The sequence below is a fragment of the Brienomyrus brachyistius genome, chromosome 14 (assembly GCF_023856365.1).
Source record: "Brienomyrus brachyistius isolate T26 chromosome 14, BBRACH_0.4, whole genome shotgun sequence".
In the NCBI taxonomy this organism is placed as follows: domain Eukaryota; kingdom Metazoa; phylum Chordata; class Actinopteri; order Osteoglossiformes; family Mormyridae; genus Brienomyrus; species Brienomyrus brachyistius.
The window spans coordinates 6,446,975-6,468,318 of NC_064546.1; the positions used below are offsets into that span (position 1 = coordinate 6,446,975).

General features: G+C 39.1%; 2 protein-coding genes across 8 annotated transcripts in view; one reads left to right on the forward strand and one right to left on the reverse strand.

The window, feature by feature from the left end:
• Nucleotides 1-6,799, reverse strand: part of map4k5 (mitogen-activated protein kinase kinase kinase kinase 5) — a 113,881-nt gene extending 107,082 nt beyond the window's left edge. Inside the window, exons 1-2 of one of the 3 annotated variants that reach the window (XM_048974129.1) lie at nt 6,726-6,799; nt 5,655-5,894 (exon numbers count right to left, since the gene is read on the reverse strand). In XM_048974129.1, the coding sequence (XP_048830086.1) occupies nt 5,655-5,762 (108 nt within the window). In that variant the 5' untranslated portion in view covers nt 5,763-5,894; nt 6,726-6,799. Of the gene's footprint in view, nt 1-5,654; nt 5,895-6,336; nt 6,699-6,725 lie in introns of those variants that run through there. The other 2 variants (XM_048974130.1, XM_048974128.1) reach the window with 2 other exon arrangements.
• A 640-nt stretch (nt 6,800-7,439) lies between these two features.
• atl1 (atlastin GTPase 1) overlaps nt 7,440-21,344 on the forward strand; it is a 33,691-nt gene continuing 19,786 nt past the window's right edge. For all 5 annotated transcript variants that reach the window (XR_007382239.1, XM_048974158.1, XM_048974159.1 and 2 more), the window contains exon 1: nt 7,440-7,629. Coding sequence is in view for 4 of the 5 variants with exons in the window: in XM_048974158.1 (XP_048830115.1) it covers nt 7,596-7,629 (34 nt within the window). In the remaining variant the exon portion in view is untranslated. The remainder of the gene's footprint in view (nt 7,630-21,344) is intronic.

Here is a 21,344-nt window from a genome sequence, read left to right on the forward strand (position 1 = left end):
AACATTCATGAAACAGCACTGAAAATAGGGAGGAGAGAAAACGAGTCCATACAAAGACTACATAAGCAGACAGTTACAAAAGCAAGAAACACTGACTCCCAACACCCTTTCTTCTCTGAATATGAATCCCTGCCATCAGGAAGGAGACTCTGTGTGCCAAAGTGTTAAACAAATCACCAAAACTTATTTGTCCCAGCCTCTATTAAGCTGAATACTGTGCAATAGAACAATGTGCAATAAATATGCTATCACTCACACACACACATGTTGGTCTACCTATCTAAATGGGGACCGGCCATTCATTTCTATGGGAAATACCCTAATCCCAACCAGGACACCTTTAACCCCTACCCAGCCCTAACCTTAACCATAAGCAATCAACCAAAATAAAAGACTTTTGGCATTTTTACTTTTTAAATTGCATTCACAGATTTTTATAAAATTGAGGTTATCCAAATGGGGACCTGAAGAAGTGTCCCCAAAAGTTTCAGGTTTGTATCTGACTGCAATGTGAACGCATCAGTCCTCCGAAACGTCACACATGCACACATTGATACATTTTTACATGGGTCAACTGCATCGCCAACAACAAAAAACGTCATATCTGTGGGACGACTAATGGCATTAAAAAATGAGGCGTTAGTAGCTCACGCGTGTATTGCACTTTGCTCTGGAGGACGACAAAAAGTGAATTAGCTGTACATGAGCAGGTCGAAAAGGAGAAAAAAGTCAGGCGGCTAGCTTTTTCTTTTTTCGCAGTTATTGCTGGAACTGCTGCACCAAGAGATGTGTGGGTACGAGCCTGCACTGCAGGCTGATGATGTCAGTGCATGCATATAAGCAAAAAGCCACATGAATTCCGATCTGAGCGTTCACATTCAGGTCGCAAATCGGATACGTATCCGATTTAGTACCACATATGAAAGTGACACAAATTCGATTTGAAAAGATCAGATTTGCGCATCCACACAGCCCTGAAAAGATCAGATGTGTCACATTAAGGCAAAAAATCCAATTTGAGTCACTTCAGCATGGCAGTGTGAATGTAGCCCAAGTATTCCATGTTGATTATTTACTTGTTTGTTGGACCTTCATTGACACACAGGCTGAGCAACCCACTGCAAGAGCCACATCCTGGGGTTAGATATATAAAAGAACCCCCAGTAGTGGAAGAGGCTGTCATATTAACCAAGAGATTACAAAACAAAAAAAAAAAAGTCAGAGATTGACAGAATCACAATAAATATATTTCAAGCAACTGAATAAGTAAAATGTTGACAAAATTAATCCAAAAGACCTGGATAACTCATATGCATATACAAAGTGGGTATGCAAGTGTTGCGCTTGTGCCAAGAAGTATGAGCCGGCCTTGAGTCAGTCAGGAGAGAATGGAGCAATTTTTCCATAGCTTGTTAATGGAGTTAAATAAAGTTCATTTTGCTAGAAGTGGAACGATTCTCCAGATCCATAGTTTGCTTCAGACCTCAGTTCTTTAACCACTGATTGGTTCATCACTCATTTTATTTATTAAAAATGTTTTTTGGGGGGGGCAGGGTAAATAAGAAAACAATGGTGAAAAAATTAGTTGTATTAAGCTACATGCATATTGTGTCACAATTTGAGTGTAGTGGCCATTTTACCAGGGAATAGTGAAGATGTACATTGCTCAGATGCAGGAAATTTGATGTTTCTTTTCAATGTTAAAGAAAGCTTCATACAAGCAAAATGTATAATAAGTGCTCAGAACTATAAAAAGTTGTATTTTGTTCAAGCAAAAGGGGCTGAGCTATTTCTTCAGATTATTTCCTTCAAAAGTTATATCGCCATGCACACTTGACCATAAAGTCTTAAACATGCAATGAGGCACAATGACGCTTTCTTAAATTATATGTGAACTTCCCTCTGTCTTACAGAGTCTTTGCCGAACATGGCCAAATTCAAACTTTTTTAGATATTCACTCAAGAAATAATAATTTGAATAAGACGTATATAATATGCAACTTCAAGTTTACCAGTTAGTTCTTCCCTTTACACAGGCTCAGTTGCTATAAAAACTTCTACGTTCAGCTAATACAAATTTAATTTTGGCCTTAGGAACAAAAAGTAGCTAGCCTGATTTAGAGCTAATGATGGCTTCCATATATGACAAACCAAATGATGCTCTATTTTTAGAATTAAAATTGAATGATTAATGGTCATTGTTGACACACCACAGCACACAACGATGAAATGTGTTCTCTGCATTTAATCCATTTGTGACAATGTGACACAACAGGGAGCAGCTAATTCAGCGCCCTTGTAGCAGTGCTTGGGGGCGGTACCTTGCACAGGGTACCATAGCAGTGCCTTGCTGATCAGGGATTCGAACCTACAGTCTTTCAGTTACAAGTGCGCTTCCCTTCTGTCCTATACTGACGTTGAGAGAGCAATATAGGCCTATTTTACTACATACTTTACATAAAGGAAATTTGCACAAATCATCAAAGCAGCTTCTTTCCTTGGATTACTGTTAAAGATGATGATAGGCTATATTTAAAAGTCTGTAAGCCTGGTGATGAAGGTTCTTAAAATGACATTTGATTAAGCATTTAAAATACATAAAATGTAAATTATTATTTTGAGAAATTGTAACTGATTTTTTTCATCTAGTAACAAATGACAAAATAATAAAAAATAAATGTACGTATTTTAAGTACATTTAATTTAAATACTGCCAATCTCTGCTTGTAAGGAAATGCTCAGAACACAAAACATGCCACATCCTGACAGTACCCTGGTTTAAGTTTTTTTTCAATGTATCTAAGATTTCTGTTGCCTTTCCGGTAGTTTTTCGGTTACTTTGCCTTGATTTTTACTAACCAAAAGGTATACAAAAGAAGCTTAAATTTATTGTATTTTTTTTTTTCCTCCATTCTTGCTGCTATTACTACTAGTTCCCCAGTAAAATGGCTGCCGCCTCGTTTTCATTTACGTGTACTTTGGACAGTGATGTCAGCTTAATACAACCCATTCAGGATTTTATTAATCACCAGCCATTTGTAACACTAAAAAGGGTTATTATCCATCTTGAGCTAATGAAACAAGCCTAGCTTTTACTGCAGGTGTGACCACTGGATTATGATTGAACCAAGTCACGTGACACACAGTTGGAAGGCAATAAAATAGGTGTAATGTGTAATATTCATATAATATTCAGCATGCCCTTACTTTAAATACAATAATTACTTTGTGATTAAAACATGTTACAATGTTAAATGTAAAATGAATAATGAGTTTTGTAACATGAACAGAACGCACTTGCAGTGGTGGCAGTAGGTCGGTGTTAGGACTGGGGTGTCGTGGTTTCGACAGAATCGCGGCAAGAGAACATGAATGTCTGTATCGCGGTTTCGGCCTTGGTTTCAGAACAGTTACACCATTACAAATTACTACATTATGTTTGTACATCCATGACATATGACAAAGGTTGGGCTGAACCAACAACATACTGACGACATGACACTTAAAGCAGAAGATGAAGATTTAAAGAATATTGAGAAAGGTTAGAGTGAAAGAAAAAAAATGTTAATCCATCAATAACCACAGAAACAACAGCTAACTTTAGTGTTGAAGGCGCATTACATTAATCTTTTCCATACAATAATTACCTAAACCAGCTGTCAATTCCACAGACTGAAAGTTGGTAGAGTTACAATAATGGACATAGGGGGAAAAAAAAGTCGCCCATGCTAGAGAGCACAACATTCTCAGACTCACATAAAAAGTTCATACAAGCTGAAAAGATCTTTTAAAAAAACAGATTGACACCTGACAGCTCTTCTGACAGTTCTAGTATTTAATTTTCTGAAGATCCTTTTCAATATAATTTTCATACAAGAAAAACTTGCATACTCTACCAGGAATACCATTTTCAAGGCACCCTTATATTGATGAAATTTTAAGTAATTATTTAATAAAGTTATTCTGAGTCTGCAACTGTATATGTGACCAGAGACCTTCATTCAGACAACTGGCAAGGCAACTGGTAGCCCCAACTGCTCTTATGTCCAGCGAAAAATCATTAGCTTGTTTCTCTCAGCTTTAACAACATTAACCAGTCAATCAAAATGTTTATGGCTATCTATCTTGGTAGTAAGTATATATTTCCTCAGAAAAAGACAATTTAACGCTGTAACATATGCGATCTAACATTATCACAATAAAAAAACAAACAAGAATTTCCTCTGTCCAAAAAGTTAGATATTTTGTTGGCCAGCTAGAAAAACTTCACTTTGGTTCCCAAACCTCTCCTTAGGGGAACCCCAGCTATTTTATGCATTTCTTAAATTTCTCTGCTAGCTCAATTAATTAACTTGATTTGTTAAATAAATTCATTGGGGTATTGAGTGAAAAAAATACATGGGTGAATTAGATGGGTGCTGCAAATATATTGGTGATTTTAGTAAAGGTTTTGAAATGGCTAAGCTGACACATTTTGACAGATGTAACAGTTTCACATCAACATGAAGATCATTTTCTCATCATGAGATCATGAAGATCAGTTTCTGTGACTGCCTAAGACTATTGCACAGTACTGTATAGAACAATAACAAAACATTTTAATGCAGTACAAATATTCCTGTAATACCGTACTAGGTAAAGATCTAGAAGAGCTGGCTAAGAAAACTGTTCTGGGATAGATCCTTTCACAAAAGTTTTGACTTTTGTAAATAATCGGCTCCCATTTTCGAAGCCGAAACTGCACCTCACTTATACAGCATATTTAGAAGTACATATATAAAAACCATATAACAATATATTTGAAATCAAAGAAAAAGACTTATGAACTAACTCTTCCATGTCATGAAACTGCATACATTTAAAACTGTAAAACGGGAGATGCGTTCGGAATCCCATTGAAACAATTACTGCTAAGGGTTATTATATAGTTTAAACGGTTTTTTAGAGCTCAAATCTTATTCTCTACTCTTTTGTGGTGGTGAGACAATTTAAATGGTTTCAGGCTCATTGGAAAAGCTTGGTTTGCTACGATAAATCAGTTATTATGGTATTTCTAATACAACATCTAAAAGTACTTTTACAAACAACTCTCATGCATGTATACATATGAATATGTAAACTTTATATTAAAATGTTTGATACATATTAATACAAAATGACGCAGCTTTCTACAACATCAAGGTCAAACATTACTTTAAGTGTTCACAAAACAAAAGAAAATATTCGGACTAGTGCAGTTTAAGTATTCAAGTATTCATGACACATAACCATCAAAGATAACAGTAACAAAGCAGTTTATTTTGCTAGTCATCCACACACGTGGTACCGAAAAACATGTACTGTATATTTACCATAATGAAAAGTGTAAGACATACCACTGAAATAAACAATCAGCAAGCTCCACGTGAGATTAATTTAATGTGAACAATAGGATTGTTTGACACGCTATTTTAATCAAACGCTTTATTCAAATACTTAGCCAACTACAGATAGTCAACCAGAGTTTTACAGAAAAAGTGTGTGGGTGAATATTTGCGCCTAAATGATGATCCACGGAGTTACGGGCGGTTACCAGTACACAATCATCGCTGCACAATCACTCTCTGTAAACTAATGGCAACAAAAGCAATATTAAGAAACATCATAATAAATACCTTATATACGTCCCCATACGTGCCGCTCCCAACTCGTTGTATAAGCTCAAAATCATGCTGTGGATTTCTCCTTTGAATTTCCCCGCTAGGTCGGGTATTCACATCCATGCCGTTCAATCTTTCACATTAAAACATCACAGAAAAGAAATCTTCTGTCTTTACCATCTAGGCAACTAGTTCCTTTCCTTATTATAGAAGCGAAGTTTTTACTTTCAAAAATGGCTTCTGGCCCATTTCCTGCTGTTAAGAAAGAGGAAAAAAAAGATTGTCAATAAACACAAAGTAGTAATTATGGTAAGAAATCAACTCGTAAAAATATTTTTTGTTCGTATATACAAAAATAAACATTTAGTACGTCGTTTTGAAAGCGTCTAATAGACAAACCACACATCACAAATGTAATGTCTGTATTCGCATTCTTCATAATATATGAAGGAAATATCACTCTCACTAGTAACAATTTTCCATAGGTAAATATACAACACAACAATATTCCTGAAATAAAGGGGAAAATGAGAAATCGATTGTTTCTAGCCAGCTAATTTTGTTAGTTAATGCCCGTCCACATAGCAAGCACTCCTTGGCAACACTCAACAAGCCAGTTACGCATTTGGCACAAATAAATAAAAATACGAAATATTAAACTGCCCTGTTTATATTTTTGCGAGTTTTATCCTCTTACCTGACTAAAAGATTGCTTCCTTCTAGGACAGCTTGGCGATTAATCATTTGAAGTTGTAGCGAGTCAACTATTTCACCAGACGGCTAACTAGTAACAGGCTAGCTATGCTAGCTATAGAGAGTGTAACTATGAGTACTTAGGAAAAATACACAACATTTACAGATCTAAGTCAAATATTTTTGAGAAATAGAAAACACATTGATGACTCAGAATTAACCATAATATTTAGCAAATATATATTTAGTTGTCGACGTTTAAGTGTATATAAGCTCGTACGATCTACGTAATATTTTAAACGAGCGCCTGAAATACCCAGAAGTCACCAAGCGTCTAGATGTCTGTACAAAACGTTTTGCACAAAAGGAACTCATCCACTACAGCTCACTTACCCGAGGCCAGCCGCACACACGCTATTTTGCAGAACCAATTAAAAAAAGTATACTTCACCTCAAGATTCGTAGACCGTTATATCATTTCCTGTCTGTACATATCTATATCTACGGAATTATTTGCAAAGTAAATAATAAGGCAAACTCTATGGCGTGATATAAGGAACATTGATCACAGATTGTCCCGATTCCATATTATTAGAAACAAAAGTTTTTGATTTCTGCATTTTATGACGAATATTATTATATCGAAAAATTTCATGTTTGCTGCAATAAAGTGTTATAGATGGCACTGTTCTGAAAATTCATTGAAAGGAAGTAATATCATATGACTCTTTTAACTATTCACGACATTTAGTGAAGGGTATGATCATTAAACGTAAAGTAAATGTCGTTCCAAACGGTTGAACATTCAAACGGCCATGTTTCATATTTTTTTTCATATAAAATTCGTCCATTTAAGTAGGTTTAAAGTGGGACGGGAAAAATTAATAGGTTTATCAGATGAATACATTGTAAAAGCATATTCATTTTAAATCTGCTTTCCCTAGTAAATTCGCGTGAGATGTAATTTGATGCAGCTGCCAGCTATCAACAGGGCAACTTTCCAATTCAATAGATTGGTTTGCTTAAGCCTACTTGTAGGTATTGTGTTCGAAGATAACGCGAATCACTCCCCCTGGTGGCATTTACAAGCCGTGGTTGTATCTAAAATGAGATTGAGGCTTCATCCATCCATCCTCCTTTTTCCTGAGAAAGCATTCTCAGCGTTGAATGAAAGAGATTTCCTTCGTCTGCGTGTTCGCTTACTAGAATATTATTCAATCGAAGCAGCACACGCAATAATTGTCTGACATACCTGGCAGCTCCATGGCTAGGAACCGCAAAGACAAGGATAGCTGGGGTGAGCGTTTTATAATGAGCAAATATAGCGTCATTGTTCTTAGCGAAAGGTAATTGTGATATGTACCTCTTGGATATTGTCTCTGTTTGTCTCACATGTTCAGTGACAGCCACAAATATATCTGACCCAGCTATAAATCATTGGGAACGATTTCTCGGAATGTTTTACTTAATCAGAGTGACACTATTCCGTTTATTTTAAATATTAATTTCCTCCGTTGGTTTGGAGAGCGACTGTAAAAAAAACATAACATGAATGCGTAGAGTAGGCCATACAATGTTTTCATTTGATAATTTTTGGGTACCTAATTATAATGTGCAGTATTGTCATGCAGAAAAACATTTGCTCGTTCTGAGCGATAAATTCGTAAAATAGCGACGAGACAATTCTATTAAGTAATAATATTAGAACATATCTGTAATCACGGAATCGGGCGGAGGGAGGTGAATATCGTCGCACATAAATTCATAGTTCCTTCCGTATGTGTATAAACCATGTTTACTAGTAGTGTCTATGCCAATGTTATTATAGTGTGTGAGTATTTCAACAAACCCATTACATTAAGCATATTAAAATTATATGTCATTGTTGCACAAAACCTAGCTAAATTTCCGTGCGTGGTATCTGGACATGTGGAAACAGTGATATTAACAGGCCATGATGATGAATGAGCAAGAAAGCGTACATTTATGGCTTCAAATGATAAATATCTTATATTTTCCTTTTAAGTCAATAGGCCTACCTGCTTAATTGTGCTAAAGCTGTACCAGTATTTTTTTAATAAAATATTTTGGTAACAATCCACATTTTTGTGACGTTTATATTTATAAAACATATTAAATTATTAGCTTCCATTTATTAATTTTCCAATGTACACATTTGACGGCAGTGTTTTTTGATATGTCAGAATAGTCTTTCTTTGAATATGTATTATTTTAAAACTACAAGGGAAAAACAATGAAATAAGCTGTCAGTAGTTGTAGGACAAATACATTGGTTAATTAATGGGGTTGTGGAAAAAAATGAAAAGTGCAATATTAGAATTGGGACGGTACGATGGTGCAGTGGTTAACACTGTTGGCTTGCACCTCTGGGACCCGAGTCTGAGTTTTCATCAGGGTTCCATATGTGTTGAGTTTGTATGTTCTCCTCATGTCATCGTGGTGTTTCCTCTGGGTACCAAAAAACATTCAACAGTCCAAAAAGCATACTGGGGTTAATTGTAGTTACCAAATTGCTCGCAGGTATGCATATATGAGTGAATGGTGTGTGGATGTGCCCTGTGATGGGTTGGCACCCCATCCTGGGTTGTTCCCTGCCTTGTGCCCTTAGTCTCCTGGATAGGCTCCAGACCCCTCGTGACCCTGAGTAGGACAAGCAGTTACAGAACATGGATGAATATTAGATTATGTAATTAAATTGTTACCAATTTTTAATTATTAATAATATATATATTTATGAAATGGTTTTGAGGGAATGACCCTGTACGTTTGCTTTGAACAAAATCATGGCCAGATGAATTGAAGAACTAATTTTTGTACATAGTGTAAGAAGGAGGAGTGGGGGAAGCATGTATGTCCTGAGGTCAAGTGACAATCCCATTCATTCATTTGTACTTATTAATAAAGAACACAAAATGCATTTGGGCTTTGCCTCCCAGCATCAGCACACACACCCAAACCATAAAGCCCAATCCTACACCTAGTTGAACCAATGCCCATTTTATTTTCCTGGTTGTTTACTAGGACTTTATTATTTTGTTAGTTCACGCTATTTTGGTATACCTGTCTATACTACCCCTCTCAGGATGTCAGTTGTGATTTACTTGTGATTAATTACAGGGGGTGTTGCATAGTTTGGATCTGAAGTTATGTTATGCATTATTGATGTATTAATAGGAAATATTGGGATCCTTCTGTGGAATGGAACTGTGAAAATTTTTTGATGTTTTAACATGCTTGTATGTATAAGTAATTCAATTTCCTTCAATCATCAAATCATCATTAACATCGCTCCATGATATCAAATATATGTGTCACTGGTTTTTATTTAAGTATGTTTGTTATTGTAAATATGCATATATTAATTTATGTTCCAATCAGCACCATATTAAAAGACATACCACAGAGTGGGGGGGGGGGTGATAATCTGGGGTGGCAATGGACATAGAGCTGGGTAATATGGACCAAAAAACATATACATATACACTACCAGTCAAACGTTTTTGCACACACTGAGATTTTCTACATTTGCATGCATCACTTAATATGTACTAAAATATACTGTTTTCTTCACTAACAAGTAAATTTACAGTATGTTTACCATTTAAGTACCTTTTATTAACAAGAAAATATTTCTTTGATTCATGAAAGCTAACCTCATCTAGCAGTTATAACAGCAGAGAAAATTCAAGGTATTCTTTATGGATATGAAATACTGCTGTTTCATGGGATGAAACAGCTAACTATTGCATTTAAAGTCAGCCTAGAATTTAACTATGCCATCACCACACAACCAGTTAATAGGATATCAGACATGCACTGTTACATATTCTTTCCATGTTATAATGGAAACTTGTTTTATTTGACATATATTGTTATTTATAGTTGTTCACACAGAATAAAAAAATTGTAGTTTATGAAATAAATGGAAAAGTGGTAAAAACCTGTGGTGTGCAAAAGGTTTTAAATGGTAGTGTGTGTGTGTGTGTGTGTGTGTGTGTGTGTGTGTGTGTGTGTGTAAGCACACACACACATACAGAAATGTATTTTATTGATATAAATGTTTGTTGCCGCAGCAAGGGTGAACTTAAAAACAAAAAAAAAAACAGTGTATATATTGTGAAACCAGAAGAATCTTAAAAATGGCCATGATACAAATGTTTAGCCATACATCCCCTCACTATATATTATTAAAAAAATACATATGAAAAACTGAGCCAAAAAACGAAAGCAGCAACTGAACACATTTCATTTAGAGCAAGAAGAGACATAGATAATACTTTATTTTATTTTATTGGGCAAGCAGTTGATTGCACCAATATACCGTCATGATTCGATACCCTTTGTAAACGTGTCTCACTGTAAAAAAGAGGCATGCCTGATCTAGCTTTTACCTAAGTTACATCTTCTTCTCTTTATCTTACATTGGGCATGTTCTGTAATAACGAATGTTAACTATCTACACTCATAGCCATGATTTTCTTTCCACTATGTTTCTACTGTTGACTAGCAGAATTTATTATTTCTTACTATGGCAGTGAACTCTTGCGCCATTAAAATTGGCCAATGCTGCCCATTGGTGGGAACATTGGATAGGGCTGCCCATGGGTGGGTTTGGCCATGGGCGGGGCTGGCCTTCTTGCAACATGCACTGAGTACTCCCCTGTGGACTCTTAAATTCTGTTTAATGTCACGACCAAACTTCTCACATTGTTTACAACCAGGAAGGAATATGATTGGTTTCTATTAAAAATCTTTAATAGAGCCCTAATTTTAATGTACAATACATGTATATGGATACCAAGAATATTGTGTCATCCTAAATTTTTCCTGTAATTTTGAAAATATATTGATATTCCATAAAAAATTGATATAATGCCCAGCCTTAGGCAAGGGTAGGATGAACTTTTTTATTAAAAAATAAAATTGAAAAGAATTTTTAAAAAGATGGTATCCTTAATGGGCGGCACTGGGGGCACAACAGCTCATTTAGGAAGTCATGGCCCACAAATGACACCAATCTTGAACCATGACAATGTGGAATTCTTGAATCTGAAGGATTTTGATAAATTTATTTATAACCACACACGTAGTCCCAGACAGATAAATCACAATTGTAAATCAATGCTCCATGATAATCTTTAATTCTAGGTAATGTTACTTAATGGAAACTATAAATGCAAAGAAATTGCTATATTTCACTGAGACAACAATACTGTTTCAGTCTTGTTTAACCTGCCTGAATGAGATGATATGCAAGTCTTGTTTTTATAATCAGTAAACACTAAAGTCGGAATTAACCCATAAGATTGCTGAATGTCAGGAGGGGCAAAAAACTTAAACAATAAAACAATGGCTTTCTATATATATTTTTTTTAATTTTAATTTTTTTTTATTGATTCTTCTTTTTATTAAAATAATGTTAATTAATCTCAAAGTCTTGAAAATGTACATTGATCACAGTATACTTCAGGGGCCTGTATCATGAAGCTTGCTTACCTGGATAACTTGCCAGATTTAAATCAACTGAACATAAGTGAACAAAGAAAAAGTCCTTTGCCATTACATGAATTTTTTTTATCAAAGTTCCTTCCGACCAAAAGAAGTCGAAAATAAGTATACACAAACGAAAAGAAGCCTGAAATGTGTGCATGAAATGTTTTTACGATAAATCTCAGATTTATCAAACTTGACAGGAAAAAATTTTGGGTTGAAAAAAGGCAACACTCATTGTAAAGCATGGAACTGCCGCTAAATCAGCAAAATGACCACCTGCATGCCAACAATTCACACTATTAATCCACACCTTAACATGAAAAAACAAGAAATCTAAAAATAGGAACTTGGATGTATTTTAATTATCCATCCATCCATTTTCCAAACTGCTTATCCTACTGGGTCGCAGGGGGTCTGGAGCCTATCCCGGAAGCAATGGGCACGAGGCACTATTTTTATTATTATTATTATTATTATTATTATTATCCATCCATCCATCCATTTTCCAAACTGCTTATCCTGCTGGGTCGCAGGGGGTCCGAAGCCTATCCCGGAAGCAATGGGCATAAGGCAGGGAACAACCCAGGATGGGGGGCCAGCCCACTGCATATTATTATTATTATTATTTCATTGTTATTTATTTCATTGTAATTATTTATTTCATTCTGCTGATTCTGTATAATTTGATTTTTCAAATAGTACATCTTGTCATCTACGCCCAGGAATTTGAAAAGTTCTGTAACTGTCACTAGTTGCATTAAATGTGAATGAGGCATCAGCCATTCACATGTGGACAGCATGGTGGTACAGTGGTTAACAGTGTAGCATTATACATATGGGACCTGGGTTCGAATCTCTGTTGTGGCTCTGGGTGCATGGAGTTTGGCCCCTTGTCCTTGTGGGGTTTTATCCAGGTCTTCTGGTCTCCCCCCGGAGTCCAAAAGTATAATGAGGTTCATAGGTGTGAATGCTGTGAGTGGGCTCTCTGATGGATTGGCTCCCCCATTCTGCTGTTTCCTGCCTTGTGTCTTAGGCTCCAACAAGCCCCCCCCCCCCCCCCCAATAGGTCAAGTGGGTACAGAAACAGTCACGTGCTTGGATCGGCATATTAAAAAGGCCAGATTCACAAGAATGTGATATTCCATTCTTGCTACTGACTGTGTCAACATGAAAAATTAGAAGGGGGTGATTTTCCATAATCCACCCAGATAAAATTTGTACTTATTAGTTACTGCTTGTACTATGAGTAATATCCTTGTACTTGCATGTTTCTCTACCCTGTGGGTGAACAGTCAAATGAAAAAAATATTGAGTTTTCCTAATGTAATCGAGGCAATTAACTGCACTGATATTGCGACAAAGGCACCTCAAATTAAACCAAGGTTAATATATCAAATGCACAACTATACAACATAGAGCAGTACATGGAGACAATGGAATCAGTGCTAGTTAAGCTAGTTTTGTCAGTCTTTCTATTAATCAATATCTCCTGTCTTCTCTGGTACAAGCATGTCTAAGTGAGTGTGAGAATGTGTTCTACTTTGCTTCACACTGTTCAGAATTCTGAGTTTATTTATAGTTGCTATCATTTTACTATGCAATCAGAAAGGCTTCATTTACATGCTGCTTGAGCGTCCTTGAGGTTCATGCACACACTCACATTTACAGGACGGTTCCAACATTTTTGACGGGAAATTTGCGTGTCTGTGTGCATATGTGTGTGTTTGTGTGTGTGTGTGTGTGTGTGTGTTAGGGGTGTAAATTGTTAGCCCCAAAGGCAATTTGATTTGATTACAGTTATTGAGGGAACGATTAGATGGATTGGAAATTTTGAACTTCTATCATGATTTGATTAAATTAATTGATTATTTTGATGACATAATTAATGTATATTACCATGGGAACTTAATTACACACTATTAATGGAATATAAAGGAAGATGAATCTCATAAAATTATTTTTCATTGTTATTATTAAACAGGGAGAAAAAACCAGTGTAAAACTGATAAAAGACCAACTGCTGAACTGTACAGGGGTTGGTGGCACTGGAACTTGTCCGTGCAGATTACTGGAAAAACGTTTTGTTGTTTTTTTATAGAGTGGGAAAAATCAATTGATCTGTGGACCAGATTTAATTATGAATGAACATGTTGCAGGCTGGTACTTTGAGTCCTCTTCTAAGTGGTCAATGACCCAATGAAATACCTCATCCTTCACTCCAGAAAATGGCAGATTGACCAATCTCCATTATTTCAGTAGTTGTGTCTTTAGCTCTGTGCTGCTAACTTTGATAAAGTCTAATTATCGATCAAGATAGACACGTCAGACCAATGCTGTTACCTTAATCTATACAGAATATTGGCTGATTCTGATATGTTAACCAGTAGGTTGTGCATCCCTAAGGCTAAAATGACATTTTGCTTAGTTAGAATCTTGACCATTGCTACTGTGTCTATCAAAAAGAATGACTTTTTAGTGTAAACCAAATGGGATAAAACTTTTTGTTAACTGGATCTTTATAGCATGACCATCCCCTTGTGAGCATACCAAGAGTGAGCCTCAGAGTGAAATCACCTGTTCTGCTCACTATATACCCCTCTTTACCTAACAATAAATGCGAGGTATCATTGATTTACATGCAACCTACTGAGCTATCTTCCTTTTGTCCACTGCCTAGCCCTGACCTGTCCTGCATGCTTCTTGAACTCCACTCCCATCCTGTCCCAATCCCATATCCCTCAGACCCTGCCGAGTACCTGTGTGTATTACTAATTTCTCTGGCATACAACTTCTCTTACATAGTGACCTTGACTATGATCTTGCCTGCCAATTTCCAATTCTGCCTGTTCTCAATAATAAAATCCTAGTGCTCCACATTCTGTGGTTCTGAGACAATGGAATACCTCGCCAAACAGCATGGACCTTGTGGACACCCAGCTCCAGTTGCTTGCCCAAATCGCACAGCTCATCAACTTGGTCAGGCAGCTCCAGCAGGGGATTGCCGCTGCTGCTCACCTCCTGCAGACACCCTTCATTCTCCATCTGGATCCTAATTGAGAACAGTCATAATAACTCCCACCCGTCACTTTCTGTGATCAGTTTTGGTACACAGTGTTTGTATTTCGTGTTTTTAATGTACAGTGCTCATTTTGGCTTATAACTTACGATCAATAAACACTATTAGAACTGGGTAAAGCTCAACACCAGTGAACTTTCCATCTGTCAGATCTGGATTACCTTCTTCGTTGACAAGATACAGGACAAACACAATGGTATTCCTGACACATGCAGTGCATTCTTGATGCAATGTGGTCTTTATGTGGATCAGACACAGATTGGGTCCACTTTGGCACAGGCAGAGCCCATGAGTTGGCAATGGTGTTGTGGACCGAGAAGACTACTCTGCTGAACCAACCAGCCACAGACTTCACCTTGGAGTTCTGGGCATGGTTGGGATCACACCTCGGATTGCCACAGATCCTCTATTGTTGAGCACTCAACCTGTAATAGCCCAGATGTTTGAGGACATCCAACTCTCCATTTTACATTTACATTTACATTTACAGGATTTGGCAGACGCCCTTAGCCAGAGCGACTTACATAAGTGCTTTGAGACTCTGCAATGAATTTCCAATGCTAGCTCAATAAGGACCCAAGCTATGAATACTATCTCTGAGAACTCCATTGAGTAGTGTAGTTTTTTTTTTTTTTTTTAAACACACACCAGAATAAGAGTCGAGAAAGAATATAGAAGTTCTACGTCAGGTATTTCTGAAAAAGAAAAGTTTTGAGTCGTCGCTTGAAGAAAAGAAAGCAATTAGAACTAACCAGTTGTTGCTGTAGTGATTGAAGAGCTTTTGTCAGAAGTTGGATTCGAACCCACGCCTTACTTCGGAGAACAGAATACACCTTACTTCGGAAGGCTGTTTACGTTGAGTCGGGCGAATGAGACCACTCGGCCATGGGACAGTTTTCCATCACCCTAAACAACACCATCTGATATCATTTGCACTCCATTGCCTGGACCAAGCTCCAGCACCCTCCAGTACCCCTTTGCTCAGTAGAATCTGAGCCCATGCAGATGGGCAGGGTCCAGGTACAACCCAAGCACCGGTGGAGACTCCATTACCAGCTCTGCTTCCACTGTGCCGAACCATGACATGCCGGCTGCACCTGTCCAGTCCGGCCAACCCGGGAGCTCCCACGCTCCACTCAGGTAGGTGTGCTCAGCCCGGTGACCATAAGTCAGTGACAGGCGGTGGTTCTAGTTGCTCTATTTTGGGAAGGGGCACAAGTGGAGGAGCAAGCCCTATTAGATTCCAGAGCTGTGGGTAGCTTTATTGAGCAGAAGCTTGCGCATCGGCACAGATCAACTTCGAAATGGTCTCGCCCCATCTCATCGTCTGTGGAATAGATGGATCCCTGCTGGTCTCTGGCTGGATTACTCACAAAACTGCCCCTCTGGTAATGCAGGAGGACGTGTCACACCAAGAGCAGATCGGGCTCCCGGTCCTCCCTTTAGTCCATGACAGGGTAGTCCCGTGGTTACGACAACAGAACCCCCATACCGACTGGTCGTCAGGGAAGAACTGGTCCTGGTCAGACGGATGCAATACTGATTGTTTAATGCTACCTTGCAGAGTGTACTCAGTAGGAAGCTGGAGCCCAAGGGGGGATCAGGTTTCTTCTTTGTGAATAAGAAAGATGAAGGACTCCATTCCTGTATTGATTACAGGGCTCTGAACACTATCACCAAGCTCGATCTCTGAAGCAACTATAAACTGATCTAGATTGATGCCAGGAACAAGTAGAAGATGGCTTTCATTACATCTACTGGATTCATTACATCATCCACATCTACTCCGCTTCCCTGGCCTAACATGTGAAACGCATTGGCAAGTCCTGCAACAGCTTTTTGAGTACCCCTTCTTCGTGAAAGGTGAGAAGTGTCAGTTCCATCAAGTTTTCAAGTGTTACCAGAACCAGTCTAAGACAGTGGGGATGGATGAGGGACAAGGGAAAAGCTGTAAAGGACTGGTCCCAAGTCCGGACTGTTAGTGGCCTGCAATGCTTGTTGGAGTTCACTAACTTTTGTTGATGCTTTATCTGAAGGTTTAGCTTGCTTACCACTCCACTCACTGACTTGCTGAATGTTCAACAAGCCACCTTCCTTTGGAATCCAGAAGCCGGAGCTGCCCATCAACAACTGAAGAACCTCTTCTGCTCAGTGCCAATTCTCCAGCAGCTCAACCCCTCGAAAGCCTTTGTGGTTGAAGTTGATGCTTCTGAAGTGGGTGTCGGGGTCGTCCTCTCGCAGCGTCAAGAAGGCATCAGGAAGCTGCTTCTTTGCACCTTCTTCTTGAGGAAGCTCACCCCAACAGAATGCATTTATGACATCAGGATCCGAGAGCTGCTAGCAATCAAACTGGCCTTCGAGGAGTGGCAGCACTTGTTAGAGGGAGCGGCACACCCTTTCCAGGTTTGTCCGATCATTGAAACTTGAGTACCTGAGGTCAGCTAAACAGTTGAACACCCGTTAGGCTTCACCTGTTTTTATTTTCAGGTTAGCTATATCCCACACAAGTTTGCTTCTCCCACTCCTGACATCCGTTCGACCCTTAACTATATCACCAACCTCCCAACGACCTATGGGAATACTGTATCACTGTGGTCGACCGCTTTTCTGGAATGTCCCAGCTCATACCACTCCCCAAGTTGCCTGCCACCACCAGGCTGTTGACATTCTATTTACCTGAGTGTTCAGGATTTACATAGTACCCAAGGACATTGTATCTGACAGGTTTGCTGCAAGGGTCTTCCATATCTTCTGTTCTCTCTCAGACTCACTTCCGGTTATCATGCACAATTCAGTGGCCTCATGGAATGGACGAATTACAAGATCATGAAGTGGTGGGATCGTGTGTGTGGGATCAACTGTAGTACCAGGTGGACTAGGAATGCCACGACCTGGAAGAGAGGTCCCATGTGCCAGCAGCTAACGTTCTCGACTCTGCTTTGGTGGCCTAATTCCATCGGGACCATGCATCCAAACCGACTGAGTGGACTCACTATATGCCCTGGCCTGAGTATGCTTGGACCTTCCTCACCCAACAATTCTCTCTCCCATTCAGCGCATCCTTGGGTACGAACCTCTTCTGATCCCGTGAGACTCCCAGCTCAGTTCAGTCCTATTGGTGAAGGAATAGTACTGCTGCAATGGACAGGTTTAGAAGCTGGCCCATTGACAGCTCCAGGCCAGATCAGCCTAGTAGAAGACCCAAGGTGATCGCCTTCACCACCCTTGCCCAACCTGGCCAATGGGTCTGGTTCTCTAACTGTAATCTCTGCTGTAAGTTGTCCCCCAAGTAGTACATCTGTCCTTTCTGCATTCTCCAACATAATGGCCCATTGACTTAACATCTGCAGCTGCCCCACATGTATCGCATCTTGCCATCGCTCCATGTATACGTACTCAAGCCCATCTGCTACAGCTTAGCCCATCCTCCCTTGAACACCATATGGCCACCACCACCCATCCTACTGGAAGATGGTGAGGTATTTACTGTCTGGACCCTTTTGGATTCCAGGTGTGTGTGGGATCACCTGCAGTACCAAGTGGACTAGGAATACCACGAACTGGAAGAGAGGTCCTATGTGCCAGCAGCTAACGTTCTCGACTCTGCTTTGGTGGCCTAATTCCATCAGGACCATGCATCCAAGCTGGTGTTGCACCCTTGGGATTAGCCCTGGCGCGAGGCTCAGCTTCCATAAGTCAACCATCAGGGGAAGGATCTGTCACACCCCTCTTGTGAGAATGCTGCGGCATCAGCCACGGAGTGGAGTCACCTGTTTCACTCACTTTATAACTCCAATTTAACTCACACGCAGTGTGAGGTATTGTTGATTCCTATGCAACTTACCGAGCATTCTTCCTTTTGTCCACCATCTAGCTCTGACCTATCCTGCCTGCCTTTCCTGCTGCAGTCCTGTCCCGTCCCGATCCTATTTCCCTCAGACCCTCCCTGTGTGCCTGCCTCTCATCTTGAGTGCCTGTGTGTAAGACTGACATCTCTGGCTTGCGACTCCTCCCGTACCATGACCCACCTGCTGATCCAGGTCTGTCTGCCTCTTCTCAGTAATGCAACCCATTTCCAAAAAAGTAAAATGTAAATAAAAACAGAATGCAATGATATGAACTCATATTTAATTGAAGTGACAACAAAGATAACATATCAAATGTAGAAACTGAGAAATCTTTTTGTTTTATGACAAGTATATGCTAGATTTGATTTGGTGCCAGCAACATGTTTCAAAAAAGTTGGGACAAGGGCAACAGAGGACTGGAGAAGTTGTGTAATGCTAAAACAAAACACCTGGTTGAATATCTCACCACTAATTATGATAATTGCCAATATGACAGTTAGGTGATTGGGTAAAAAAAGCCTTCAGGAGAGGCAGTGTCTTTGTGCAGGGAAGTGAAGATGGGGAGAGGTTCACCACTCTGTGAAAGACAGTGTAGGCCAAAAAATGCAGCAACTTAAGAATAATATGTTCAGGTCCTCAGGCAGCACTGCATTAAAAACAGACACAATTCTATAGTGGAAATCATTGCATGGGCATAGGAACACTACTGAAAACCACTGTCTGTGAACACAGTTCATCACTGCATCTACAAATTCAAGATGAAACTCTACAATGCAAAGAAGAAACCATATCTAAACATGATCCAGAAATGCAGCCAGCTTCTCTGGGCATGAGCTTATTTAAAATGGAGTGAGGCAAAATGGAAAACTTGTGTAGCCTGACGAATCAAAATTTCTAATTGTTTTTGGAAATCATGGACACCACGTCGTCCAGGCTAAAGAGGAGAGGGACCATCCAGCTGGTTATCAGCAGACAGTTTGAGATCCAGCATCTGTGATGGTATGGGGGTGCGTTAGTGCCCACGGCACATCTGGGAAGGCACAGTTAATGCTGAATTATCTATACAGGTTTTGGAACAACATATGCTGCCATCCAGAAAACATCTTTTTCAGAGAAGGCCTTGTATATTTCAGCAAGACAATGCCAAACCACGTTCTGTGCATATTACAACAGCATGGCTCCATAGTAGAGTCCATGTGCTAGACTGCCTGCAGTCCAAACTTGTCACCCATTGAAAACATTTGGTGCATCATGAAATGAATAATATGACAAAGGAAACCCCAAACTCTTGAACAGTTGAAATCCTGTATCAGGCAAGAATGGGACAACATTCCCGATAATACGAATGGTAACAAAAGAGCCCAGAAAAACTTCTAAAGAGATCCAAGGTGAACTTCAAGCTCAAGGAACATCAGTGTCAGATCGCACCATTCGTCGTCGTTTGAGCCAAAGTGGACTTCATGAGAGACGACCAAGGAGGACACCATTGTTGAAAACAAATCACAAAAAAGCCAGACTGGAATTTGTCAAACTACATGTTGACAAGCCACAAACCTTCTGGGAGAATGTCCTATGGACAGATGAGACGAAAATTGTGCCTTGGCAAAAAGTTCATCAGCTCTATGTTCACAGACGGAAAAATGAAGCATATCAAGAAAAGAACACTGTCCCTACTGTGAAACACGGAGGAGGCTCTGTTATGTTCTGGGGCTGCTTTGCTGCATCTGGCACAGGGTGTCTGGAATCTGTGCAGGAACCAATGAAATCTCAAGACTATCGAGGGATTCTAGAGAAAAATGTGCTGGCCAGTGTGAGAAACCTTGGTCTCAGTCGCAGGTCATGGGTCTTGCAACAGGACAATGACCCAAAACACACAGCTAAAAACACCCAAGAATGGCTAAGAGGAAAACATTGGACTATTCTAAAGTGGCCTTCTATAAGCCCTGACCTCAATCCTATTGAGCATTTTTGGAAGGAGCTGAAACATGCCGTCTGGAAAAGGCGCCCTTCAAACCTGAGACAACTGGAGCAGTTTGCTCATGAGGAGTGGGCCAAAATACCTGCTGAGAGGTGCAGAAGTCTCATTGACAGTTACAGGAATAGTTTGATTGCAGTGATTGCCTCAAAAGGTTGTGCAACAAAATATTAAGTTAGGGGTACCATCATTTTTGTCTAGGCCTGTTCCGTGACTTTATTTTTTAAAATAATTCTGTTGAAGCCTGGTTGAAAAGCAATGTCTGACTTTCATTGGTTAAATTTCATAGAATTTTTATTTATTATTACTTTTGTCAGATTAAAGTTATTTCTGTGACCATCGTGAGTTTTTCTTTCATTGACAATTTTGTCTACGTGTGTATTTTCTTTGTAGTCACCATGCTGTGGTGATGTTTAAGTTCTGCTTTGCAATACTGACAGACGGCTGCATATTCATTCATTTCAATGTAAAGTGCTTACACAACTGATGCTTGCGCTCTTTAGCCAAATCCAAATATTCAACTGTCAATTAACCATTTCTTTTGGTTAATGATGCTACTTTGTCAAAAAAAAGTAACTTGGTTATTTGACAATTACGTC